At 41.0% G+C, this 24,516-nt stretch overlaps 1 protein-coding gene across 2 annotated transcripts; it reads left to right on the forward strand.

Annotated features, from left to right (window-relative positions):
- The first annotated feature begins 6,362 nt into the window (after nt 1–6,362).
- Nucleotides 6,363–24,459, forward strand: sftpba (surfactant protein Ba). 2 transcript variants are annotated; one of them, XM_021591100.2, is made up of 12 exons: nt 6,364–6,497; nt 6,722–6,777; nt 10,806–10,880; nt 11,641–11,766; nt 11,865–11,984; nt 12,114–12,194; nt 16,091–16,274; nt 16,437–16,579; nt 16,671–16,751; nt 20,032–20,142; nt 20,365–20,435; nt 23,978–24,459. In XM_021591100.2, the coding sequence occupies exons 1-11, from the start codon at nt 6,443–6,445 to the stop codon at nt 20,398–20,400; spliced, it is 1,068 nt and encodes a 355-aa protein (XP_021446775.2). In that variant the 5' UTR covers nt 6,364–6,442; the 3' UTR covers nt 20,401–20,435; nt 23,978–24,459. The 2 variants fall into 2 exon arrangements, with proteins under 2 accessions (XP_021446776.2, XP_021446775.2); XM_021591101.2 differs by lacking the exon at nt 10,806–10,880 and having other exon boundaries at nt 6,363–6,497.
- The last annotated feature ends 57 nt before the right edge of the window (nt 24,460–24,516 follow it).

The raw sequence follows: 24,516 nt of genomic DNA on the forward strand, positions 1-24,516 counted from the left end.
GGTCCAGTGGGAAGTGACGACAATGCTAGAGATGAAGGTACTAGAGGAGTCCCAGAGTTAGTGGTCTAGCCCTGTAGTGCTGGTACCAAAACCGGATGGAACCGTCCGCTTCTGCAACTATTTCCGGGGCCTGAACAAGGTCAGAAAATTCTACGCCCACCCCATGCCCCGGGTGGACGCACTGTGAGTACGCTGCTGCTTATTTGGATGACATAATTGTGCACAGTGACAGTTGGGAGTCCCATCTCTGTAGGTTACAGGCGGTGGTGGATGCGCTAAGGGATGCGGGGCTGACCACGAACCCCCACAAGTGCAAGGTGATATCCCGGGAGGTCTACACCAGGGGTTGGTGATAGAGGGAAGGTACGTGCCGCAACGTTGGCTCCTTCTGCTGGGAGTACACTGGCTGGGCACCCCGACACTGATGGCCCCATATAGAGGTAATTAGGGGAGAGTGCCAACCAGCCATGCAGGCCACTTTAAAAAATATATATATTTTTCTATTGAACCTTTATTTTACATGGCCAGTCAGTTAAGAACAAATTCTTATTTAAAATGGCTGCTTACACCGGCCAAACCCTAACCCAGACGACGCTGGGCCAATTGTGCGCCACCCTATGGGACTCCCAATCACGGCTGGATGTGATACAGCCTAGAATCTAACCAGGGTCTGTAGTGACGCCTCTAGCACTGAGATGCAGTGCCTTAGAATGCTGTGCCACTCAGGAGCCTATAAAGGGAGCACCGTGGCACACCGCAAGGAGAGATGTAGAGACAGACACGGAGCAGAATCTGAGAAGGACTGAGCCAAACCTAAGTTAATTTGTTGTTGTGTTTATTTTGTTGCCCAGTAAAGTTGTGTTTTTTGACTAGAACCTCCCTGTCTCTGTGTTAATCTCTGCACGCTCAACCCAACACCCCATGGTTTACCACAAATATTTATATGTACAAACATGAATCAGCAGAATCTGAGAGAGATATACTGGAATTAATGTGTCTGTCGCTCTTCCTAACTCCTTGGGATTGAGGGTGAACAATCAGTTTGTCATACCTCAGGTATGCTATGTCACCTCATTCTCTTGCAGCCATCATAGATGGTATTAGTTCCTCATTGATGAAGATGTCGGACCCTTTAAGGCTGTTGTCAGAATGGTGCTGAAGGGGATGGCTGCCGTCTTATCGGCGCTATTTTGTTTGTTTTTTCTCATTTTTCGTAAATTGTTTTGTACATAATGTTGCTGCTATCGTCTCTTATGACCGAAAAGAGCTTCTGGATATCAGAACTGTCATTACTCACCTCAGATTAGACAAATTTTACTTACCTATTGTTCACCTAACACCTTTTTTGCACTATTGGTTAGAGCCTGTAAGTAAGCATTTCACTGTAAGGTCTACTCCACCTGTTGTATTTGGCGCACATGACAAAAAACATTGATTTGATTTGATTCTTGGTCACCTCTCTGACCAGGGCCCTTCTCTGTGTTCTAGGGAACCTTCAATGCTGCAGAATGTTTTTGGTACCCTTCCCCAGATCTGTGCATCAACACAATCCTGTCTCGGAGCTTAACGGACAATACCTTCAACCTCATGGCTTGGTTTTTGCTCTGACATGCTCTGTCAACTGTGGGACCTTTATAGAGACAGGTGTGTGTCTTTCCAAATCATGTCCAATCAATTGAATTTACGACAGGTGGACTCCAATCAAGTTGTAGAAAGATCTCAAGGATGATCAATGGAAACAGGATGTGCCTGTGCTCAATTTCTCATAGCAAAGGGTCTGAATACTTATGTAAATAAGGTATTTCTGTTCTACATTTTTAAAATACATTTTATACATACAAGAAATTCTAAAAACCTCTTTTCGCTTTGTATTAAGGAGGAGCGGTAGGGTATTGTGTGTAGATTGCTGAGGATTTTATTTTATTTTATAAATTTAGAATAAGGCTGTAACGTAACAAAATGTGAGAAAAGTCAAGGGGTCTGAATACTTTCAGAAGGCATTGTATACACACTTTATACACACTCACTCACTCAAACACACTACATTGACTCTCCCACACAAAACCCACACCCATTCACAGACACTACATACACACGCATACCGACAAAACATAAACACACATATATACACATCACACACACACACACACTCACACGCTTTTACACTCACCATTTGCTGCTGCTGCTTTATTCTTAATTTTAATCTTAATATTATCCATCCTGATGCCTAGTCACTTTACCCTGCCTTCATGTACTTATCTACGTCAAATACCTTGTATCTCTGCACATGTATCTGGTACTGGTACTCACTGTATATAGCTCCATTCTTGTGTATTTTATTGTATTCCTCTTTTGTTACTATTTTACATTGAACAAACATAATCACAACATGTAAAGTGTTGGTCCCATGTTTCATGAGCTAAAATAAAAGATCCCAGATATGTTCCATTATAACGGTCTGTCACGCCCTGACCTTAGAGATCCTTTTTATGTCTCTATTTTGGTTTGGTCAGGGCGTGAGTTGGGGTGGGCATTCTATGTTTTGTGTTTCTATGATTTTCTCTTTCTATGTTTTGGCCGGGTATGGTTCTCAATCAGGGACAGCTGTCTATCGTTGTCTCTGATTGGGAATCATACTTAGATACCCTTTTTCCCACCTGTGTTTGTGGGAAGTTAACGTTGTTTGATGGCACATAGCCTGAAGCGTCACGGTTTGTTTTGGTATTGTTTAGTCGGCATCATTTTGATTAATTAAAGAAAGTGTACGCTCACCACGATGCACCTTGGTCCAGTTCTTCAAACAGCCGTGACAGATCTTCCCACCCCCAACGGACCAAGCAGCGTGGTAAGGAGGAGCAGCGTGAAAGGGACTCCTGGACATGGGAGCAGCCTTATCTGGAGTATGAGACAACCTGGGAGGAGATAGAGAGGTGGTTGGTCGACCCAGGGAGAGTGCCGGAGCCCGCCTGGGATTCTCTAGAACAGTGCAAGGAGGGATACCGGAGAATTGAGTTGGCGACACGAATACGGCTGGCAAGGAAGCCCGAGAGGCAGCCCCAAAAAGTTTTTTGGGGGGGGCACACGGGAAGTGTGGCAGAGTCAGGTAGGAGACCTGAGCCAACTCCCCGTGCTTACCGTGGCGGGCGTCGTACTAATCAGGCACCGTGTTAATGCGGTGGAGCGCACGGTGTCTCCAGTACTCTTTCTCAGCCCGGTGCGTCCTGTGCCTGCGCCTAGAACTAACCCTCCTATATGTCTCCCTAGCCTGGTGAGTCCTGTGCCTGCTCCCAGAGCCAGGACTCCTGTGTGTCTCTCCACTCCAGTGATGATCTGTGGCACGAAGCATCCAGTGATGATCCGTGGCACGAAGCATCCAGTGATGATCCGTGGCACGAAGCCTCCAGTGATGATTCAGGGCAAGAAGCCTCCAGTGATGATCCATGGTAAGAAGCCTCCAGTGGCGAGATATGGCACGAAGCTTCACGGTTTGTTTTGGTATTGTTTATTGTTTTGTCGGCGTCATTTTGATTCATTAAAGAAAATGTACGCTCACCACGCTGCACCTTGGTCCAGTTCTTCAAACAGCCGTGACACGGTCGTCTGATGAAGAAGGATCGGACTAAAGCGCAGCGTGTTAGTGTTCATGATTTTCATGACCCAAATCACACCCTGACCAAATCAAAATAGAGACATAAAAAGCTCTCTATAAGGTCAGGGCGTGACATCCATACGCTATTTTTATTTATTTCTCTCATATTTTGTGAGCATTTCCACTTTGCCATGTTAATCCATCCACCTGACAGGTGTGGCATATCAAGAAGCTGATTAAACAGCATTATCATTACACAGGTGCACCTTGTGCTGGGGACAATAAAATGTGCCACAGATGTCTCAAGTTGTGAGGGCATGCAATTGGCATGCTGACTGCAGGAATGTCCATGAGAGCTGTTGCAAGGGAATTGAATGTTCATTTCTCTACCTCCACCTCCAACGTCATTCTAGAGAATTTGGCAGTATGTCCATGCGGCCTCACAACCAGACCAGACCACACAACCAGACCACGTGTATGGCATCATGTGGGCTAGCGGTTTGCTGATGTCAACGTTGTGAACGGACTGCCTCATGGTGGCAGTGGATTTATGGTATGGGCAGGCATAAGCTACGTACAACGAACACAATTGCATTTTATCGATGGCAATTTGAATGCACAGAAATACCGTGACGAGATCCTGAGGTTCATTGTCATACCATTAGTTCACCAGTATCACCCTATGTTTCAGCATGATAAAGCACGGCCCCTGGAAGTTGTAAATGTCCCAATTTTCTATGGCCTGCGTACTCACCAGACATGTCACCAATTGAGCATGTTCGCGATGTTCTGGGTCGACGTGTACGACAGTGTCTTCCAGTTCCCGCCAATATCCAGCAACTTCACACAGCCATTGAAGAGGAGTGGGTATCTGTGACCAACAGATGCATATCTCTCTTCCCAGTTGTGAAATACTCAGATTAGGGCCTAATTAATTGATTTCAATTTCCTCATATGAACTGTAACTCAGTCAAATCTTTAAAAATGTTGCATGTTACATTTATATTTTTGTTCAATATATTTGTATTTATTTGTATTTTTAAAGTATGCTTTGTTGTGAAGGACTCGTGAGCAAGCATTTCACTGTAAAGTCTACCCCAGTTGTATTCGGCGTATGTGACATATACAATTCAATTTTATATTATTGAACAGAAAAGGTGTATTCAGCAGTAGTTTATAGGATCAACCTTGACTAGAATTAAGCAATAAGGCCCGATAAGGTGTAGTATATGGCCAACATACCAGGGCTAAGGGCTGTTCTTACGCTTGACGTAATGAGGAGTGTCTGGATACATCCCTTAGCTGTGGTATATTGGCCATATACCACAAACCCCTGAGGTTCCTTATTGCTATTATAAAATGGTTACCAACGGAATTAGACGTTTCAAATTTTAATGTCACATGCACAAGTGCAGTGCAGGCTATACCACGGCTTTTATCCCATTATTCAGCGCTCGAACCACCCGGATTATAACACAGTATATACACTGAGTGTACAAAACATTAGGCACACCTGCTCTTTCCATGATTCAAACCATGTTTCCATCCAACCTTTTTATGCAATAAAGTACATGTTGGATAAGAAATGTCCACTTTCCAAATGTCCACAAAACAAAATACCTAGACAAGGTGAGATCTTTTTGTGTTGGTAAAATGAATTATGTGCGAAATTTCAGTGGAAACCCTTTTATGTGCAAATATTACCATCATATCAAGTAAATTTGTAGTCATGTGATGTGTGGTCCTCCCACTACTAATCGTTGGGAAAGCATGCAGTTTATGGGGGCTATTACAAAATAGCCTCCAACACTCTACTCAGCAAATTGGATGCAGTCTATCACAGTGCCATCCGTTTTGTCACCAAAGCCCCATATACTACCCACCACTGCGACCTGTATGCTCTTGTTGGCTGGCCCTCGCTTCATATTCGTCACCTAATCCACTGGCTCCAGGTCATCTATAAGTCTTTGCTAGGTAAAGCCCCACCTTATCTCAGCTCACTGGTCACCATAGCAGCACCCACCCGTAGCACGCGCTCCAGCAGGTATATTTCACTGGTTACCCCCAAAGCCAATTCCTCGTTTGGCCGCCTTTCCTTCCAGTTCTCTGCTGCCAATGACTGGAACGAACTGCAAAAATCCCTGAAGCTGGAGACTCATATCTCCCTCACTGGCTTTAAGCACCAGCTGTCAGAGCAGCTCACAGATCACTGCACCTGTACATAGCCCATCCAACTACCTCATCACCATATTGTTATTTATTTGATTTATTTTGCTCCTTTGCACCCCAGTACCGCTACTTGCACTCATCTTCTGCACATCAATCGCCCCAAACTTTTAATTTGCCATACTGTAATAATTTCACCCCTATGGTCTATTTATTGCCACACACCCCTTATCTCACCTCATTTGCCCACGCTGTATATAGACTTTCTCTATTGTCTTATTGACTGTATGTTTGTTTATTCCATGTGTAACTCTGTGTTATTGTTTGTGATGCACTGCTTTGCTTTATCTTGGCCAGGTCGCAGTTGTAAATGAGAACTTGTTCTCAACTAGCCTACCTGGTTAAATAAAGGTGAAATAAAATAAATAAAACATGGGTTTTGTTATAGCATCCAAGATACTGAAACTAAAGTTACAGCTTATATTGAATTGGGACCCTCATTACTTTTGTACAACTCAGTTCCGCAATACCAAAGAGAATACAAATAGCTTATCACACTTCAACCTGTGGTTTTCTGTCAAGCTCTGATTGGCGAGGGCTTTCTGCGGCAGCTGGCCCCTGTCTATACCCCAATCCTACATTGAGTGGTTATTCATTTTCCAAGTAGTCTTTGAAAGAGACTGACTTATGATGGCCTCTTTCAAGCTTGCACTCGTTATCTTAATTTCTTACCAGACCACAGGTATGCTATACAATTGCACACAGTTTCAGTTAATACTATAATATATGAATATGATGTTATGGTATATTTAATTCAATGTACATTATTGACATATACATTGGGTTAGGGTTGTACATTGACATATACATTCATGTTTTAACCCTAAACATGTAATTACAATATATAATCTTGTTCATGAGACATTTAGAACCATACATTTCTTCATATTTTTATCTTTCCCACAGCTTTGGCAAGGGTTGTCGGTGTGGAGGGAACACAAAACGCCTGGGACAAGCTGAAAGTAAGAACTATTTTTATTTTGAAAACAATGATTCCCCCCTTTAACCCACAAAATATAGGAATACCAGTGTATGCAACATTGTGCTGCATACTAACAACCACCTGGCAGGATTCAAAAAGCAAAGAAATATAGAGAAATATTATTGTGTTTTACTAAGAGAAAATTACCAGGTAATGAGCTCCATAATTAATATCATTACTACAGTATATAAATCAAATAAAGTATAAATATCAATAGCATTATCAATCAGATTAGTTCCCAGGGGTTCCCAAACTTTTTTGGCCCATGATCCAATTTTGATGAATTAATACATTTTTTGTGTTCTCACCAAAGGTGATGTAATCAACGGCCATTTTTTCTTTAATATTTTAATTGGGGGTATGGCAGTCTATTACAAATCAGTCTGACAATACCTTTGACAGTATTTCAAGTTGAATGAAGTATGTTTTTTCGCTCAAGTTTTCATGTATCAAATACAAATCTAGAGTTCAGTGGGTTTCAATCGCATGTTCAATGATTGCGTAAAATAGCAAATGTGCCTACTCTGTGCTTGGCACGTGCGCTCTAGCCAAAAACACGCAAATACAGAGCGGGTAGACTGTGCGGGTAGGCTAGTCACATTATGAGATTATTATGGATAACAGCCAGAATATTTCTATTTGTCAAACGGCAGTCAAGCATCGATCATCATGTCACCAGATTAAGACCCTAAATAGTTATTGGAAAGGAGCATCAAACTCATCGCCGTGCACTTTCACCACCCTCTGAAGTTCATCATAAACTATTTAATATGTAGTTTAAAAACTGCATGGTTTTCCGAGTAGGCCTAGTAGTGGGAGTACCACACAACATGTCATCGCGTGATTCCAAGTTTACTTCGATATGATGGTTATTATTTCAACATTTGCACATAAACTCGTTTCCAACGCCTTTTCTCGAATAATTTATTTTACCGACAGAAAAAAATAACTAACAAATGATCTGTTGGCATTTATACAATTGTACCGAAGCGTTCTATTTCAATCACAGCTGCCTTGATTTTTTTCTCATGCAGTATGACTTTACTTGCATAAAAACTGTAGATGGAAACTTTTCTCCCAGTCTGATTTAGTGCCTGGTCTTGTCTTCTCTGTTCAGTGGGGGTAGGTGCCGTTTAAAATGAGGGAGGATAATTGTATATTTTATGAGTATGGCCTTATTTTTATTAGAGCATATTGGATGACTGTCATTCATATTCCATTCACCCAGTTCAATGTAACAGTGATAGGTTTATGCTACTACATGAAACTCAAAATGTCCCTGTTCCCATCATGAGGTTGCTACAACCTAGCCTATGAATGAATGTTTATAATGTAGGTGCTGTACAGGTTGAGAACTGAGTAATCAAGGTGACACACAGTAACACATTCAATACCGCCTTGCACACTCTTGCTTGCATCTAGCTGATCTAGGATGTAATCATTAGTCCAACAGTTGCAAATGAGAGTTTCTATTGGAATAATTCAGGCATGTTTATCCCTGTTTCGTTCCATTTGCTTCCGTTTAAGAAACGTTTTTTTCAACAGAATTGGTGGAATGAATACTCCCCAGATAACACGCATTCACAGTTGACTTTCATAGCAACCATATAAAAACAGCATGATCACTTTGCTCCTTGAATATATAATTCCTTCTCGCAACCTTCCCAAGTCAAACCTTCATATCATGACTGACCATCATTGTCACCTCATAGTCAACATACACAACTCGACCAACAGTATGTGGACACCTGCTCGTCGAGCATCTCATTCCAAAATCATGGGCTTTAATATAAAGTTGGTCCCCCTTTGCTGCTATAACAGCCTCCACACTTCCGCGAAGGCTTTCCACGAGATGTTGGAACATTGCTGCAGGGACTTGCTTCCATTCAGCCACAAAACATTAGTGAGGTCCGGCAATGAGGTTGGAATCTGTGCGTCCAACCCGGAAGCCAGCCGCATTGCACGCTAACCTTGGTTAGCGTGCACTGCGCCCGGCCCGCTACAGGAGTCGCTGGTGCGCAATTCTTCCACACCGATCTCTACAAACCATTTTTGTATGGACCCCACTTTGTGCATGTGGACAATGTCATGCTGAAACAGGAAAGGGCCTTCACCAAACTGTTGCCACAAAGTTGGAAGCACAGAATCATCTAGAATGTCATTGTATGCTGTAGCGCCTCCCGGGTGGCGCAGTGGTTAAGGGCGCTGTACTGCAGCGCCAGCTGTACCACCAGAGACTCTGTGTTTGCTCCCAGGCTCTGTCGTAACCGGCTGTGACCGGGAGGTCCGTGGGGCGACGCACAATTGGCCTAGTGTCGTGAGGGTTTGGCCGGCAGGGATATCCTTGTCTCATCGCGCACCAGTGACTCCTCTGGCGGGTTGGGTGCAGTGTGCGCTAACCAAGGTTGCCAGGTGCACGGTGTTTCCTCTGACACATTGGTGCGGCTGGCTTCCGGGTTGGATGAACGCTTTGTTAAGAAGAAGTGCGGCTTGGTTGGATTGTGTATCGGAGGATGCATGACTTTCAACCTTTGTCTCTCCCGAGCCCGTACAGGAGTTGTAGCGATGAGACAAGATGGTAACTACTAACAATTGAAATTAGGGAGAAAAAGGGGTAACATTCAAAAACTTTTTTTTTAAATAATAAAGATTTCCCTTCCCTGGAACTGAGGGACCTAGCCCGAACCATGAAAAACAGCCCCAGACCATTATTTCTCCTCCACTAAACTTTACAGTTGGCACTATGCATTGGGGCAGGTAGCGTTCTCTTGGCATTCACCAAACCCAGAGTTGTCTGTTGGACTGCCAGATGGTGAATTGTGATTCATCACTCAAGAGAACGAGTTTCCACTGCTCCAGAGTCCAATGGCGGTGAGCTTTACACCACTCCAGGACGTCCTCCGGAAGTTGTCATAATTACGTACGTCTGTGGAAGGGGGTGAGAACCAAGAGCCTCCTAGGTTTTTTTATTAAAGTCAATGTACTCAGAGGAAGACAGAAGCCAGAAGCCAGCTGTCCTCCGGCTACACCATGGTGCTACCCTATAGAGGGCTGCTGTGGCTACTGTAGACCTTCATTACAAAACACTGTTTTAATCAATTATTTATTGACGTGAATATATTTAGAATCGTTTTATCTAGAAATGATAACTTTTTCTTCCCAATTTCATGGTATCCAATTGTTAGTAGCTAATATCTTGTCTCATCGCTACAACTCCCGTGCGTCCTCTGAAACACAACCCAACCGCACTGTTTCTTAACACAGCGAGCATCCAACCCGGAAGCCAGCCGCACCAATGTGTCGGAGGAAACACCGTGCCCCTGGCGACCTTGGTTAGCGTGCACTGCGCCCGGCCCGCTACAGGAGTCGCTGGTGCGCAATGAGACAAGGATATCCCTACTGGCCAAACCCGGACAACGCTAGGCCAATTGTGCATTGCCCCACAGACCTCCCGGTCGCAGCTGGTTGCGACAGAGCCTGGGCGCGAACCCAGAGTCTCTGGGGGCACAGCTAGCGCAGCACAGCTAGCGCTGCACCACCCGGGAGTCAGGATAACTTTTTAAATGTTTCATTATTTTTATGAAATTCACTGAGGAGGATGGTCCTCCCCTTCCTCCTATGAGGAACCTCCACTGACCCTGTTCTAATGAAGCTTGTGGGCATTGTATAGGGAAACAGAAGACACATACATGTTCTTGAGAATGTTATCTTTCAGTGATGGGGTCATAATATTTTGTGTCTTAATAAGAACCGAGCCAATTTCACTTCTGTTTTCTTTAAAACAAATGTTCAGTCTATAGACTATAGAAGCAGGTATAAATGAGAGGAGACATGTTTTGCAACACAAAAGACTATTTCATAGAAATCCAGCACTGCTTTTCAGGGAGTACCTTCAGGAATAATGTCAACTTCCACTTATATACTAAGTAGAATAAATGGATGTCTTTGCCTCAGTATCCCGCCACAGCTTTGAGTTGGCATTCTTCTCTTTCCCTCTCTTCCTCTCAGAAAGGGGACAGCTGCCAGGACTGTACTCAAATAATTGAACTCCTTAAAGACCTTATCTCCAACCCGGACATACAGGTGAATGCATCGACAGAACATGCACCCCTGAACCATACATACCATACATTTGAATCATTCATAATAACACCCAGAAACATACAGTGGGGCAAAAAAGTATTTAGTCAGCCACCAATTGTGCAAGTTCTCCCACTTAAAAAGATGAGAGAGGCCTGTAATTTTCATCATAGGTACTATGATGAACTATGACAGACAAAATTAGAATAAAAAAAATCCAGAAAATCACATTGTAGAATTTTTGAGGAATTTGTTTGCAAATTATGGTGGAAAATAAGTATATAACCATCACATCAGTACTACTTGTATGTGCATATGATGCTCATTCACCTGGGTCAGTTTTTCTTCCTATTTGTGGCTGCAGATAGAGCATTCAGGTTTCTTTTCCGCAAACAATGAAAAACAACAGACACTTTCAGTTCCTGAAATGGTTTTCACCTGTTTTTTTCCCACAAACCCTCACTCAACACAAGTGGTACAGTTTGTGTTTCTGTTCTACGTTGCTGTTTTGGAGAGTTAGAAAGCCACTTCCTCTTTTCTATATAAAAGTAACTATAAAAGCAGTTCACAGTGTATTTCTGACTTCTAAGTTCCCCTTTCCTCTGAGGCTGGTCAGGCACTTCGGTCTGTGTAATCTCACCCCTGTACTTCACTGTAGCTTTTAATACATATTCTAATATGTCTTAATGATTGTAAAACACATCATTTACTTAATGTGCCTCAAAATGATTTCAACTGATGCCTCCCACTCCTCCATCCCCAGACCGAGATTAGGGGTGAATTGGAGAAACTATGTGACCTCATGCCAGGCCCTGCGTCCCCCAAACTGTGCCGGGAGCAAGTGGATAAGAACCTCCCCCTGGTCATCACCTTCTTGACCAGCTTCTTCGTACGTGCTGATGGGAGGTTGAGAAAGATCCTGGTTTGTAATTTGTTATATAATTCTGACTGAATGAGCCTGAATTGAGCCTCTCTCCTCTCCCACAGAAACCCACTGAGGTGTGTACCGTGTTGGGACTGTGTGGCTCCCAGTCAGACAGCCAGCAGCAGAGCCTGCTGACCGATCACGTTCAAGCGGGTCTGAAGTCAGCCATGACAATGACAAAGGTGAGACAGAAAGAACAGGACTAATGCACTCTCTCTGACCTCTACTCTGTGTCCCGCTGACTTTTTTTGTTTGTCTGTCTTTATCTTGTTCTCTTTCTCCCTCTGTTTTCTTTCTGTTTTGTCTACTAGGTGCAGTTCTCGCCAGAATGTACCTTCTGCATTTATCTTATCAAGTCACTGGAGAGTATGCTGCCGAAAATAAGGACTGAGGTAAGGCATGCCATAGAAATATAATTAGTGCAGGGATCATCAACTAGATTCAGCCACGGCATGCACACAGGAACACACACACCCCAGCTGTTGTTCATATCTTAAAAATACTGTTATTCAATCGAGGGGTTGCCTGTGTTAGTGTTATCTTTTTTTCAATCACTTTGGCACATTTTTCAGATGTAAGTTGTATATTTTCAAAACTCTTAGAAGAAAACTATAAACTAATAACACTTGTTATGTTCAGAACCTTTGATTGTGTATTCACAGAGGTTAGGGTTAGGGTTCACCCCTGAGTCATTCATGCAAAATTAATGAAATACCATGAGAACATTCAATTTAGTCACCAATATATCAGGTAATGACAGGCTCACCATTTAGTCATTTTAACTACCATTTAGTCATTTTAACTACCATTTAGTCATTTTAACTACCATTTAGTCATTTTAACTACCATTTAGTCCAATACCAAAAAATACAAAACTGTTATTTTTGAAATGCTGAATAGAAAGAATAGTAGACGGTAAATATCATTTTCCATACAGTATTTGACTATAACTTGCAAAAAAATATATAATTTGTATCCAATGGCAGATTGTGAGCATGTTGAGAAATATGTCTGTCAGATTTACATGTTATTATTCTTATATTGTAAATAGGTAGGACAAATCATCAGAAATTGGGGGTATTATAAAGGAGTTGGCTACTTGTAACGGTTTTCTTGACTTGAAGGAGAGGCGGACCAAAGCGCAGCGTGGTTATTTTGATTCATGTTTAATAAATCACTTCACATGAACAAACTAACAAAAACAAGAAACGTGAAAACGCAAAACAGTCCTATCTGGTGCAAACACAGAGACAGGAACAATCACCCACAAACACACAGTGAAACCCAGGCTACCTAAGTATGATTCTCAATCAGAGACAACTAATGACACCTGCCTCTGATTGAGAACCATACTAGGCCGACACATAGAAATACCCAAATCATAGAAAAACAAACATAGACTGCCCACCCCAACTCACGCCCTGACCATACTAAATAATGACAAAACAAAGGAAATAAAGGTCAGAACATGACACTACTGTAGAAACGTAGCGCGGTGTTGTATGTTATTTATGCCGCATGCTACATTTTACAAGATCACCTTATCTACGGGATTTGTCAAATTATACAGTATCGCCTGTCTATCTGCTTGAAATTCATCAGCTTACAGTGTATCAATGAAATTCAGATAATGAGTGGACTATATTGTTGTATATAACGCAGGTCTTTCATAAGATCACTGTCGTTCCAAATGGTAGCACATAGAGTGACTCTTTCCACTTCCTATTGAAGCACACTGGCACATACATATATGATTTGGTTTACCTTCCATCATAAATTGATGTCAGATTGAGACATTTATGAGGCAAACATATATACATTTACAGTGTTCAGCAGTTATCAAACTATACTGTATGTGCTAACTACAAGCAATACATCATTTTGGTTCAGTAGTTACCCGTTTTGAACAGTTTGATTAAGTGATTGTCTAATTATTTGTATCGTTAACAACAAATAATACAATCAAATCAAAAGTCAAGTGAATGTTGCATTTTGAAAAGCAGATACTTTGGTTGATTATGCATCAAAATTGAAAGAGTGATGAACAAGTGACTTTATTTGTAGTTCTCAGTCAATTACAAATGTGCTTAGAGTTTTAAAAACTTTAGTCATTTTGATGATTTTTGTGTTTAGTATTGTGAAAATGTAACACAGACTTGTGAAAATTGTACCAAAGTGATCAGAAAAATGTAACCGTTTTTTACCGTATTATGGTGAAAATGTGGTGAATTTTCAAAACTCTTAGAACTCCACACTGGTAACACTTGTACATTACAGTACATTACACTGTTTTCATATTAGGTACACTATCCCATGTGTGATCAAAGGAGTAAACCAAATGAAGGAAACATCGTTTAGCAGGCACTAAATTGCATCAAGCCTGTCTTGAGCATTTGGACATAGGTTCTCATCGAAATCAAAATAAATATCCTTATTGTTCATGCACCTTTTAGCATTGCAAATCAAAGTCTGACTTAGGTCTGGTTTGAAATCATTGCCTGCCTCATCCATGGCCTGAAGGAGGGTGGTACGCTTACGGGATGGCAATCATACATCTTCCACCTGTATTGTAATCATGTATTGTATTTTACAGTATTGTATTGTACTTCTGTATTGTATTGGTCCTGTACGTGGCTTAGTTCATTAGAACACAGCACTAGCAACACCAGAGTTGTGGGTTTGATTCCCACTAGGGTCACATACCAAAATGTGTAGACTGTTGTCACTTTGGATTAAAGTGTCTGCTATGTAAATGGCATGTATTACAGTACTGGGGGATGCATTTCTTTCTTGTTTTGGACTTTCTGGATGATTTGCATATTGGTATTGTATTGATATTCTATCACTGCACTGTTGGAGTTACAAATACAAGCATTTCACTGCACCTGCTGTAACATCTGCTAATCTGTGGATGCGACCAATAAACTTTGATTTATTGCGTACAGTATATATCTGATCTTGCCAATGTCAGATTTTTTTTTAATGTACTGTGAAGTAAAATCATCATAATCATCATCATAGTAGTACATTTGAGTATACAGTAAATCACACTTTTTATGTTTCTACTTTACAGACATATTTGAATGATGTAGTTCTCAAAGTTTGTAGTAGACAAAACAGTTGACATGTCAAATCTATAGCTTTACCAAATGTTTAAGTGATCGTCAATTCAGAGCAGTCGGATGAAGTTATAGTGAATGCATTTTAACAAAAGAGGAGAGAATCATATCAAAAGTAATGTGAGCATTGCATTGTGAAAGGCAATTACTTTTACATGAACATGTATTGCAATGTGAAATGTATTTCTAGATGATTAAGTTTGATGAAAAGGGGACTGTATGATTTTGTAATTAGTCATTTGAAATTTGTGTTTGGAGTTTTGAAACAAATGCCTTTTTGATGTTTTTTTTACTAATAGTTGTAAAAATTGCAGGTAGATTCTTTGATTTGTTTTGCATGGACATTGATTTTATGCTACACAAATGTAAATAACATGACATTTTTCTAAACTAATCCAATCTGTTAGTAGTTAGATTTATTGCACCCGTTGCTGAGATGGTCGTTCCAGTTTAGATAGTTTAGCTAGTCTACATTTTTTCGAGCCCTACCTTGGCAGTCATTCTAAATGCAGGTTGCAGGTGAAAAGTTACAATTGTTGGATATCCTCAATCTGGCTAGAATTCAATAGGATTTACACATCATTTTGCAAGCCAGCATAATGTGATGTAGCCAGTTTATAAACTAGTCAACTGTTAGAGTAAAATTCTAAATTCCAAAATACACTGTATCAGTGAACACCATAGAAGTGTACCTTACACACTGAGTTTGTTTCTAACACCAGTGGCATTAAAATGTTACACTATCAGTTGGAACACACTAAAAAAGTGTTGTCTTCACCCAATATAGTGTTCAATACCTACATCGCTGTTGTTAGGAAATATACACTGTAACACTGTTAAAAGGGCAACACTTTGAAAAGTCTTTATAAAAATATGTTCTGGTGGTTCTCATGTAAACACTTAAAAAGCATTCAATTGTACACCCACAGTGTTAAGCTTACCAATCAGAGTTTGCTGTGCACTAACACACACATTTGTATCCAAAGCAACTAGGGTTAAGTGCCTTGCTCAAGGTCACATTGACAGATTTTTCATCTAGACAGCTTGGGGATTTGAACCAAGCAACCTTTTGGTTACTGACCTAGCACACTTAACCGCTAGGCCACCCTAGATGTGCGTACACACAAACAATATTTTTCCCAATGCCCTGTATCTGTTTCCCCTCCCAGATGGCTGTGATTGATCTGCTGGGGAAGGTGTGTGGTATTCTACCCATGTCCTACAGGAAGCAGTGTGAGAACCTGATAGAGAAGTATGGTAAGATGCTGATGGACATGCTCCTGACCTACGCCACCCCTGAGGTCATATGCACCCTCGTCGAAGCCTGTCATGGCATGGATACGCCTGTCCTGGGTGAGTTCATGACCACTTCATCGTTCATTCCTCCTGCCCTGCTTTGCATCACCACCATATAATCACTTTTCTCTCTATCATTTCCTCTTCTATATTATCCTCTGTTTTGAAATGTCTCTCTCTTCTTTCCCTTTCTCCTCTCCCTCTTTCTCTCCTTCTCAGAGAGTGCTCCCCTGTCTGACTGTGACTCCTGTCTGACCCTGGCGGTTCTGACTCATCTACAGCTGGGCTCCAATGCTTCAGAGCCCCAGACCTCCTCCTTCCTGGCCTCTGTTTGCCAGCTCCACCCCAAGGCCCTTCCCAAGGTCAGCCCTGCCCCCTGATCTACATCTCCCTCATCTCACATAGAAGCCTTATAGGAGCCTCTGGGCTCATGTCTTATTTCTCTCTTTTCAGTGTGATGGCTTTACCCAGCGTCATGGGCACCAGCTGAAGGGGGTTCTGGGTAAACCAGAGTCAGCCCTTGATGTGTGTGAGGTATGTCATGTTTAGATTCACTCGACTACACACTGTAACGTAACATGAAAGTCACTAAGGATCTGACCCTTTTTTCAATTATCGCCTAAAAAGACATACCCAAATCTAACTGTCTGTAGCTCAAGACCTGAAGCAAGGATATGCATATTTTTGATAACATTTTGAAGGGAAACACTTTGAAGTGTGTGGAAATGTGAAATTAATGTAAGAGAATATAACACATAAAGCACATCTGGTAAAGGATCATACAAAGAACAAAACATGCGTTTTTTTGTATTTTTTTATACCATCATCTTTGAAATGAAGAGAAAGGCAATAATGTGTTATTCCAGCCCAGGCGCTATTAATATTTTGGCCACTAGTTGCCAGCTGTGTATGTGCAAAGTTTTAGAATGATCAAATCAAATCAAATCAAATCACCAAATCAAAATCAAACCATCAAATCAAAGAGGAACCAGGCTATGTGGGGTGGGCAGTCCTCTTCTGGCTGTGCCGGGTGGAGATTATAACAGAACATGGCCAAGATATTCAAATATTCATAAATGACCAGCATGGTCAAATAATAATAATCACAGGCAGAACAGTTGACACTGGAGCAGCAGCACGGCCAGGTGGACTGGGGACAGCAAGGAGTCATCATGTCAGGTAGTCCTGAGGCATGGTCCTAGGGCTCAGGTCCGCCGAGAGAGAGAAAGAAAGAGAGAAAGAGAGAATTAGAGAGAGCATACATAAATTCACACAGGACACCGGATAGGATAAACTGACACTAGCCCCCCGAAACATAAACTACTGCAGCATAAATACTAGAGGCTGAGACAGGAGGGGTCAGGAGACACTGTGGCCCCATCCGAGGACACCCCCGGACAGGGCCAAACAGGAAGGATATAACCCCACCCACTTTGTCAAAGCACAGCCCCCACACCACTAGAGGGATATCTTCAACCACCAACTTACCATCCTGAGACAAGAGTATAGCCCACAAAGATCTCCGCCACGGCACAACCCAAGGGGGACGCCAACCCAGACAGGAAGATCATATCAGTGACTCAACCCACTCAAGTGACGCACCCCTCCTAGGGACGGTATGAAAGAGCCCTAGTAAGCCAGTGACACTGCCCCTGTAATAGGGTTAGAGGCAGAGAATCCTAGTGGAAAGAGGGGAACCGGCCAGGCAGAGACAGCAAGGGCGGTTCGTTGCTCCAGAGCCTTTTCGTTCACCTTCACACTCCTGGGCCAAACTACACTCAATCATATGACCCACTGAAGAGATGAGTCTTCAGTAAAGACTTAAAGGTTGAGACCGAGTTTCTAGGGACAATTAGGAGGCCTGCATCTTGTGACGTGTAGGAATGTACGGCAGGACCAAATCAGAGAGATAGGTAGGAGCAAGCCAATGTAATGCTTTGTAGGTTAACAGTAAAACCTTGAAATCAGCCCTTGCCTTGACAGGAAGCCAGTGTAGGGAGGCTAGCACTGGAGTAATATGATCACATTTTTTGGTTCTAGTCAGTGCTAAATACGGCTGCTAGAATCCTAACTGGAGTTTATTTAGTGCTTTATCCGGGTAGCCGGAAAGTAGAGCATTGCAGTAGTCTAACCTAGAAGTGACAAAAGCATGGATTCATTTTTCTGCAACATTTTTGGACAGAAAGTTTCTGATTTTTGCAATGTTACGTAGATGGAAAAAAGCTGTCCTTGAAACAGTCTTGATATGTTCTTCAAAAGAGAGATCAGGGTCCAGAGTAACGCCGAGGTCCTTCACAGTTTTATTTGAGACGACTGTACAACCATTAAGATTAATTGTCAGATTCAACAGAAGATCTCTTTGTTTCTTGGGACCTAGAAAAAGCATCTCTGTTTTGTCCGTGTTTAAAAGTAGAAAGTTTGCAGCCATCCACTTCCTTATGTCTGAAACACATGCTTCTAGCGAGGGCAATTTTGGGGCTTCACCATGTTTCATTGAAATGTACAGCTGTGTGTCATCCGCATAGCAGTGAAAGTTAACATTATGTTTTCGAATTACATCCCCAAGAGGTAAAATATATAGTGAAAACAATAGTGGTCCTAAAACGGAACCTTGAGGAACACTGAGATTTACAGTTGATTTGTCAGAGGACAAACCATTCACAGAGACAAACTGATATCTTTCCGACAGATAAGATCTTAACCAGGCCAGAACTTGTCCGTGTAGACCAATTTGGGTTTCCAATCTCTCCATAAGAATGTGGTGATCGATGGTATCAAAAGTAGCACTAAGCTCTAGGAGCACGAGGACCGATGCAGAGCCTCGGTCTGATGCCATTAAAAGGTAATTTACCACACAAGTGCAGTCTCAGTGCTATGATGGGGTCTAAAACCAGACTGAAGCATTTCGTATACATTGTTTGTCTTCAGGAAGGCAGTGAGTTGCTGCGCTACAGCCTTTTCTAAATTTTTTGAGAGGAATGGAAGATTCGATATAGGCCAATAGTTGTTTATATTTTCTGGGTCAAGGTTTGGCTTTTTCAAGAGAGGCTTTATTACTGCCACTTTTAGTGAGTTTGGTACACATCCGGTGGATAGAGAGCCGTTTATTATGTTCAACATAGGAGGGCTAAGCACAGGAAACAGCTCTTTCAGTAGTTTAGTTGGAATAGGGTCCAGTATGCAGCTTGAAGGTTTAGAAACCATGATTATTTTCATCATTGTGTCAAGAGATATAATACTAAAACACTTGAGCATCTCTCTTGATCCTAGGTCCTGGCAGAGTTGTGCAGACTCAGGACAACTGAGCTTTGAAGGAATACGCAGATTTAAAGACGAGTCCGTAATTTGCTTTCTAATAATCATGATCTTTTCCTCAAAGAAGTTCATTAATTTATCACTGCTGAAGTGAAAGCCATCCTCTCTTGGGGAATGCTGCTTTTTAGTTAGCTTTGCGACAGTATCAAAAAGGAATTGAAGCTTTGCATATCTGTTCAAAATGTTGCATCAAGACTGCTCAAATGTGACTAATTGGTTTATTAATACGTTTTCAAGTTCAGAATTGTGCACTCGACCTCAAACAATAGCATAGTATTATTTCACTGTAATAGCTACTGTGAATTGGACAGTGCAGTTAGATTAACAGGAATTTAAGCTTTCTGTCCATATCAGACATGTCTATATCCTGGGAAATTATTTTGTTACTTGCATTAGCCTACATTAGCTCAACCGTCCCGCGGGGGGACACCGATCCCGTAGAGGTTAAATCCAAATTTCAATGGGGCGGGGATGTACTTTAAGTTTGTTTGTTTCTCAGAGAGTGGGCCTGTGTGGGGGAGTGATAGAGGCAGGAGAACAGGGAGGGGACCCATGCACTCTGGGCACCAGTTACAGTTGCAGAGACCTCAAGACTGCCCTGGAATGCGGGGTAAGGCCCCTGAACGCACCAACAAAGTTGTATTTTATTTTACCTTTATTTTATCAGGGAGTCCCATTGAGACTAATGTCTCTTAAGACTAAGGGAGCATCACACAATCACACAAGAAATTACACAATAGGAAATACATCAAGAAAACACAAAAAAGTATAGTAGACATTTCATAACAGAACAAAGGTGTTTAAATCTTTGCATGCAATTTGTCTTATATAGATGGTGTCAATCTGCCAGAAGTTTGCGTGGAAGTAAGAACCTCTGCCCAGTACCTACTCTCAAAGTGGACGGTAAGTTGACTCTTGATGTACATACAGCGCCTATTAAAAGTATTCACCAGTCTTGAATTTTTTTCACATTTGTTGCTTTACAAAGTGTGATTGAAATGGAGTTAACTATGACATTTTGCCATTGATCTACACAAAATACTCCATACAAATGTATGCAAATTAAATAACTAAAATATAATTGTTGCATAAATATTCATCCCCTTTGTTTTGGCAAGCCTACATTAGTTCAGGAGTACAAATGGGCCACTGGACACACACACTGGTTTAATCATTGTTGTTTCAACGTCATTTGTCAACGTATTGTGACGTAGAATCAACATGGAAATACATTGGATTTGAAAAGGGTCATCAACCAGTAAGGGAGATGGGTAAATTGAGGGAAAGAGTTAGTTAAGCCACCCCTTGTTTCTAAGAAACCATACACAAAATGTATAATTTGACTAAATATTTAGGAAGAGATCATCTTTTCATACAGTATTATCATTCAGTCATGGTTGAATGGATCTTTGGAAGTTTAGAAGTAGCTTAGTGATATTAATAATATACTTTTACCTTTGGATATTTTATTTTTCATGAAGGACGGTGGGTTGATCTACAAGTTAGTAATATGTTGGATTTATGTCTCCATCTCAACCAAAATTCTAAGTTGAAGAATAAGACTAAATCAAATAAAACTATATTTGAAGTGCATTTAAGTTGGATTTGATTTAGTGCTATTCATTAACTGAGAGACGTAAATCCAACATATCAATCATTATTTTGTAGACAAACTGGATTTTGAATTGTGAACATTGAATTATGAACACAACCACATATCAACATTTGAAGGAGATGTATCTTCTGCTTGGATAGTGTATACATACAGTACCAGTCAAAAGTTTGGACACATTTACTCATTCAAGGGTTTTTCTTTATTTTTACTATTTTCAACTTTGTACTTCGAAATAACACATATGGAATCATGTAGTAATCCAAAAAGTGTTAAACAAATCAAAATATATTTTATATTCTTCAAAATAGCCACCCTTTGAGTTGAAGACAGCTTTGCACACTCTTGGCATTCAAACATTCCATTTTACTATTCACATTGAAACAAGGTCAAATAATATATTTCTAATCAAAAATGAAATTCAACATAGACTGAACAAAAATATCAACGCAACATGCAACCATTTCTAAGATTTTACTGAGTTACAGTTCATATAAGAAAATCAGTCATTTTAAATTAATTTATTAGGCCCTAATCTATGAATTTCACATGACTGGGAATACAGATATGCATCTGTTGGTCACAGATACCTTAAAGGTTATGGGCGTGGATCAGACAACCAGTCAGTATCTGGTGTGACCACCATTTACCTCATACAGCATGACACATCTTCACATAGAGTTGATCATGCTGTTGATTGTGGCCTGTGGAATGTTGTCCCACTCCTCTTCAATGGCTGTGCGAAGAACCTGGATATTGGCCGGAACTGGAACACGCTGTAGTAGATGTCGATCCAGAGCATCCAAAACATGCTCAATGGGTAACGTGGAGGAACTAGGATATTTTCAGCTTCCAGGACATGTGTACAGATTCTTGCAAAATGGGGCTGTGCATTATCATGCTGAAACATGAGGTGATGGAGGTGGATGAATGGCACGACAATGGGCCTCAGGATCTCATCACAGTATCTCTGTGCATTAAATCGCAATCGATAAAATGCAATTATGTTTGTTGTCCATAGTTTATGCCTGCCCATACCATAACCACACCGCCACCATGGGGCATTCTGTTCACAACAGTGACATCAGCAAACCGCTCGCCCACAACGCATACACGTGGTCTGCGTTTGTGCACATTTTAGAGTGGCCTTTTATTGTCCCCTGCACAAGGTGCACCTGTGTAATGACCATGCTGTTTAATCAGATTATTGATATGCCACACCTGTCAGGTGGGTGGATTATCTTGGCAAAGAAGAAAGGTTCACTAATAGGGATAGAAACAAATGTGTGCAAAATAAATGCTTTTAACACATATGGAAAGTTTCTGGGATCTTTAATTTCAGCTTGTTTATATTTTTGTTATGTATTTTGTGTAAATCGCTGACAAAATATATATTTTTTATTTTATTTCACCTTTCTTTAACCAGGTAGGCTAGTTGAGAACAAGTTCTCATTATTACAATTAAATCCATTTTAATTCCACATTTTAACACACAGGGCCGGTTTAATGCAGGGGCTTACAGGAGCCCGCTCTCAATGTTCAAAATACACCAGAGAGCATAATGTAGCCACAGAGAATAACTGTGGATTAAATGTTATCGCAAGCACATACAGGTAACTACCAAAATAAAGGAAACACCAACAAAGTGTTTTAATAGGGTGTTGGGCCACCACGAGCTGCCAGAACAGTTTCAATGCACCTTTGCATAGATCCTACTAGTGGATCTAAACCATGCCAGGATAATGCACCCCACACACCATGCCATATACTTTGTACCCCTAATTTCCTCGTGTTTTTTTTATTTTGGCAGTTACAGGTATGCCTTACAATTTGGGCAGCATGCTCGCCAAATATAGAACAGTTTGTTGCATTGTGGCCATAGACACATTTCCACGGAAGGGTTTTGAAGCCTCTTACCCTAGACATTTGACTGTTAAACTCATGGCTACACTAGAAATGGCTGCCAGTCCTGATTTGAATGGAACAGCCATCTATGGATTATATTTCTGTTGTTGGCTGTTAATTTGCTTTTTGCAAATTTAAAAATACAATCACAGGAAAAACAGTTTGGAAAGCAAATGCCTACTGCTGAAAAGAGAAGAATAATCTGTTTGTAGATTATTTATTTTTGTTGAGCGAACAGTGTCACTCTTTTTCTAAGTAGTTTATCTTGAGATATGCTATTGCCACGAACAGCGCATCGGCAATCACCGGTGAGTACTAGCCTAGGCTTCTTCATCATTGGGTGAGTCAGTGTGCCACTTATTTAGTAGCCAACTGTAGCCTATAATATACTGTAACTTTAACCTGGTCAGTCTGTCATGGAAAGAGCAGATGTTGGTAATGTTTTGTATACTCAGTGTATTTCCTCCTAATATTGTAGGCTTCATTGGCCACAAGGCCAGATTGTTTTTATTGATAAATTTGACACTGTCAGAGTAGCCACTCTCAGTCATTTGCTTGGCATTAAGAGATTCTGGTAATGTTATGTAGAATTGCATGAAAAGGCACATTTTCCAGAAGCAGCAAAAAGTGGAAATCTACTCAATTGTAGCCTATGCTTTATTACAATGGGGCTTTTTCTTCAAGGGTACATTCATCACAACTAATTGCATTTTTGTGCACGGATTGGGTTTACAAAACATTAGGATGTGTCAGGAAGGGGGGGGGGGTTATATAAAACAAAGACACGGGGCCTATGATTTATTAAACCGACCCTAGTAACACATGAATAAATCTTATGATAGGCATGCTATTTAGGTTTCAGATGAACTGGTTGTCACACACAAACGACTCGGGTTGTAAATAAATGTTCCGCCCACTCTCTTTTCAGATTGATAATCCAAGACTTTGAGAGAGCCTGAGGCCTTTGCAACAATGGAAGATCCCAAAGCTTTCAACATCAAATGACAAATATTCTATGTGTCAATATTTTTTTCTAGATGATACCACTTCTTTAACACATGAACATTGCACTGAATATTTTGCCAATGGATATGATTTTATAAAACTCTTCTATACTTTCTTGCGGGCAGCACAGTCAGTATTAAATGAATGCATTCCTGCGAGCTAGGGATTAAGAGAACATGATACAAGACATTAAACTATTTAGAGACATTATATTAGCAGTAAAGGTGGTCTACAAAGCTAAATGTACTAGGAACATTTTCAGATGACCTTGCTTGTGATTTTAGCTTTACATGTGACCTCAATCCTCATATGAATATTAATTGTGTTCTTCATGCTCATTCTTTTATGGTTACTGACATTATCAAAATCAAATCACGTCATAAATAAAATAACTTTCCCCATTGACTGACCCTTTCATGGAAATCATTTCTACAAACAGCAGCAATTGTGTAGTGAAATTCC

The sequence above is a fragment of the Oncorhynchus mykiss genome, chromosome Y, assembly GCF_013265735.2.
Source record: "Oncorhynchus mykiss isolate Arlee chromosome Y, USDA_OmykA_1.1, whole genome shotgun sequence".
Classification (NCBI taxonomy): domain Eukaryota; kingdom Metazoa; phylum Chordata; class Actinopteri; order Salmoniformes; family Salmonidae; genus Oncorhynchus; species Oncorhynchus mykiss.

Bases quoted from the DNA above. Each gene is read 5' to 3' on its own strand.
- sftpba (XM_021591100.2), top strand. From the start codon at position 6,443: ATGATGGCCTCTTTCAAGCTTGCACTCGTTATCTTAATTTCTTACCAG. The intron at 11,767-11,864 runs GTACGTGCTGAT...CCTCTCCCACAG, and splicing joins CCTTCTTGACCAGCTTCTTC to AAACCCACTGAGGTGTGTAC. The intron at 11,985-12,113 runs GTGAGACAGAAA...TTTGTCTACTAG, and splicing joins CAGCCATGACAATGACAAAG to GTGCAGTTCTCGCCAGAATG.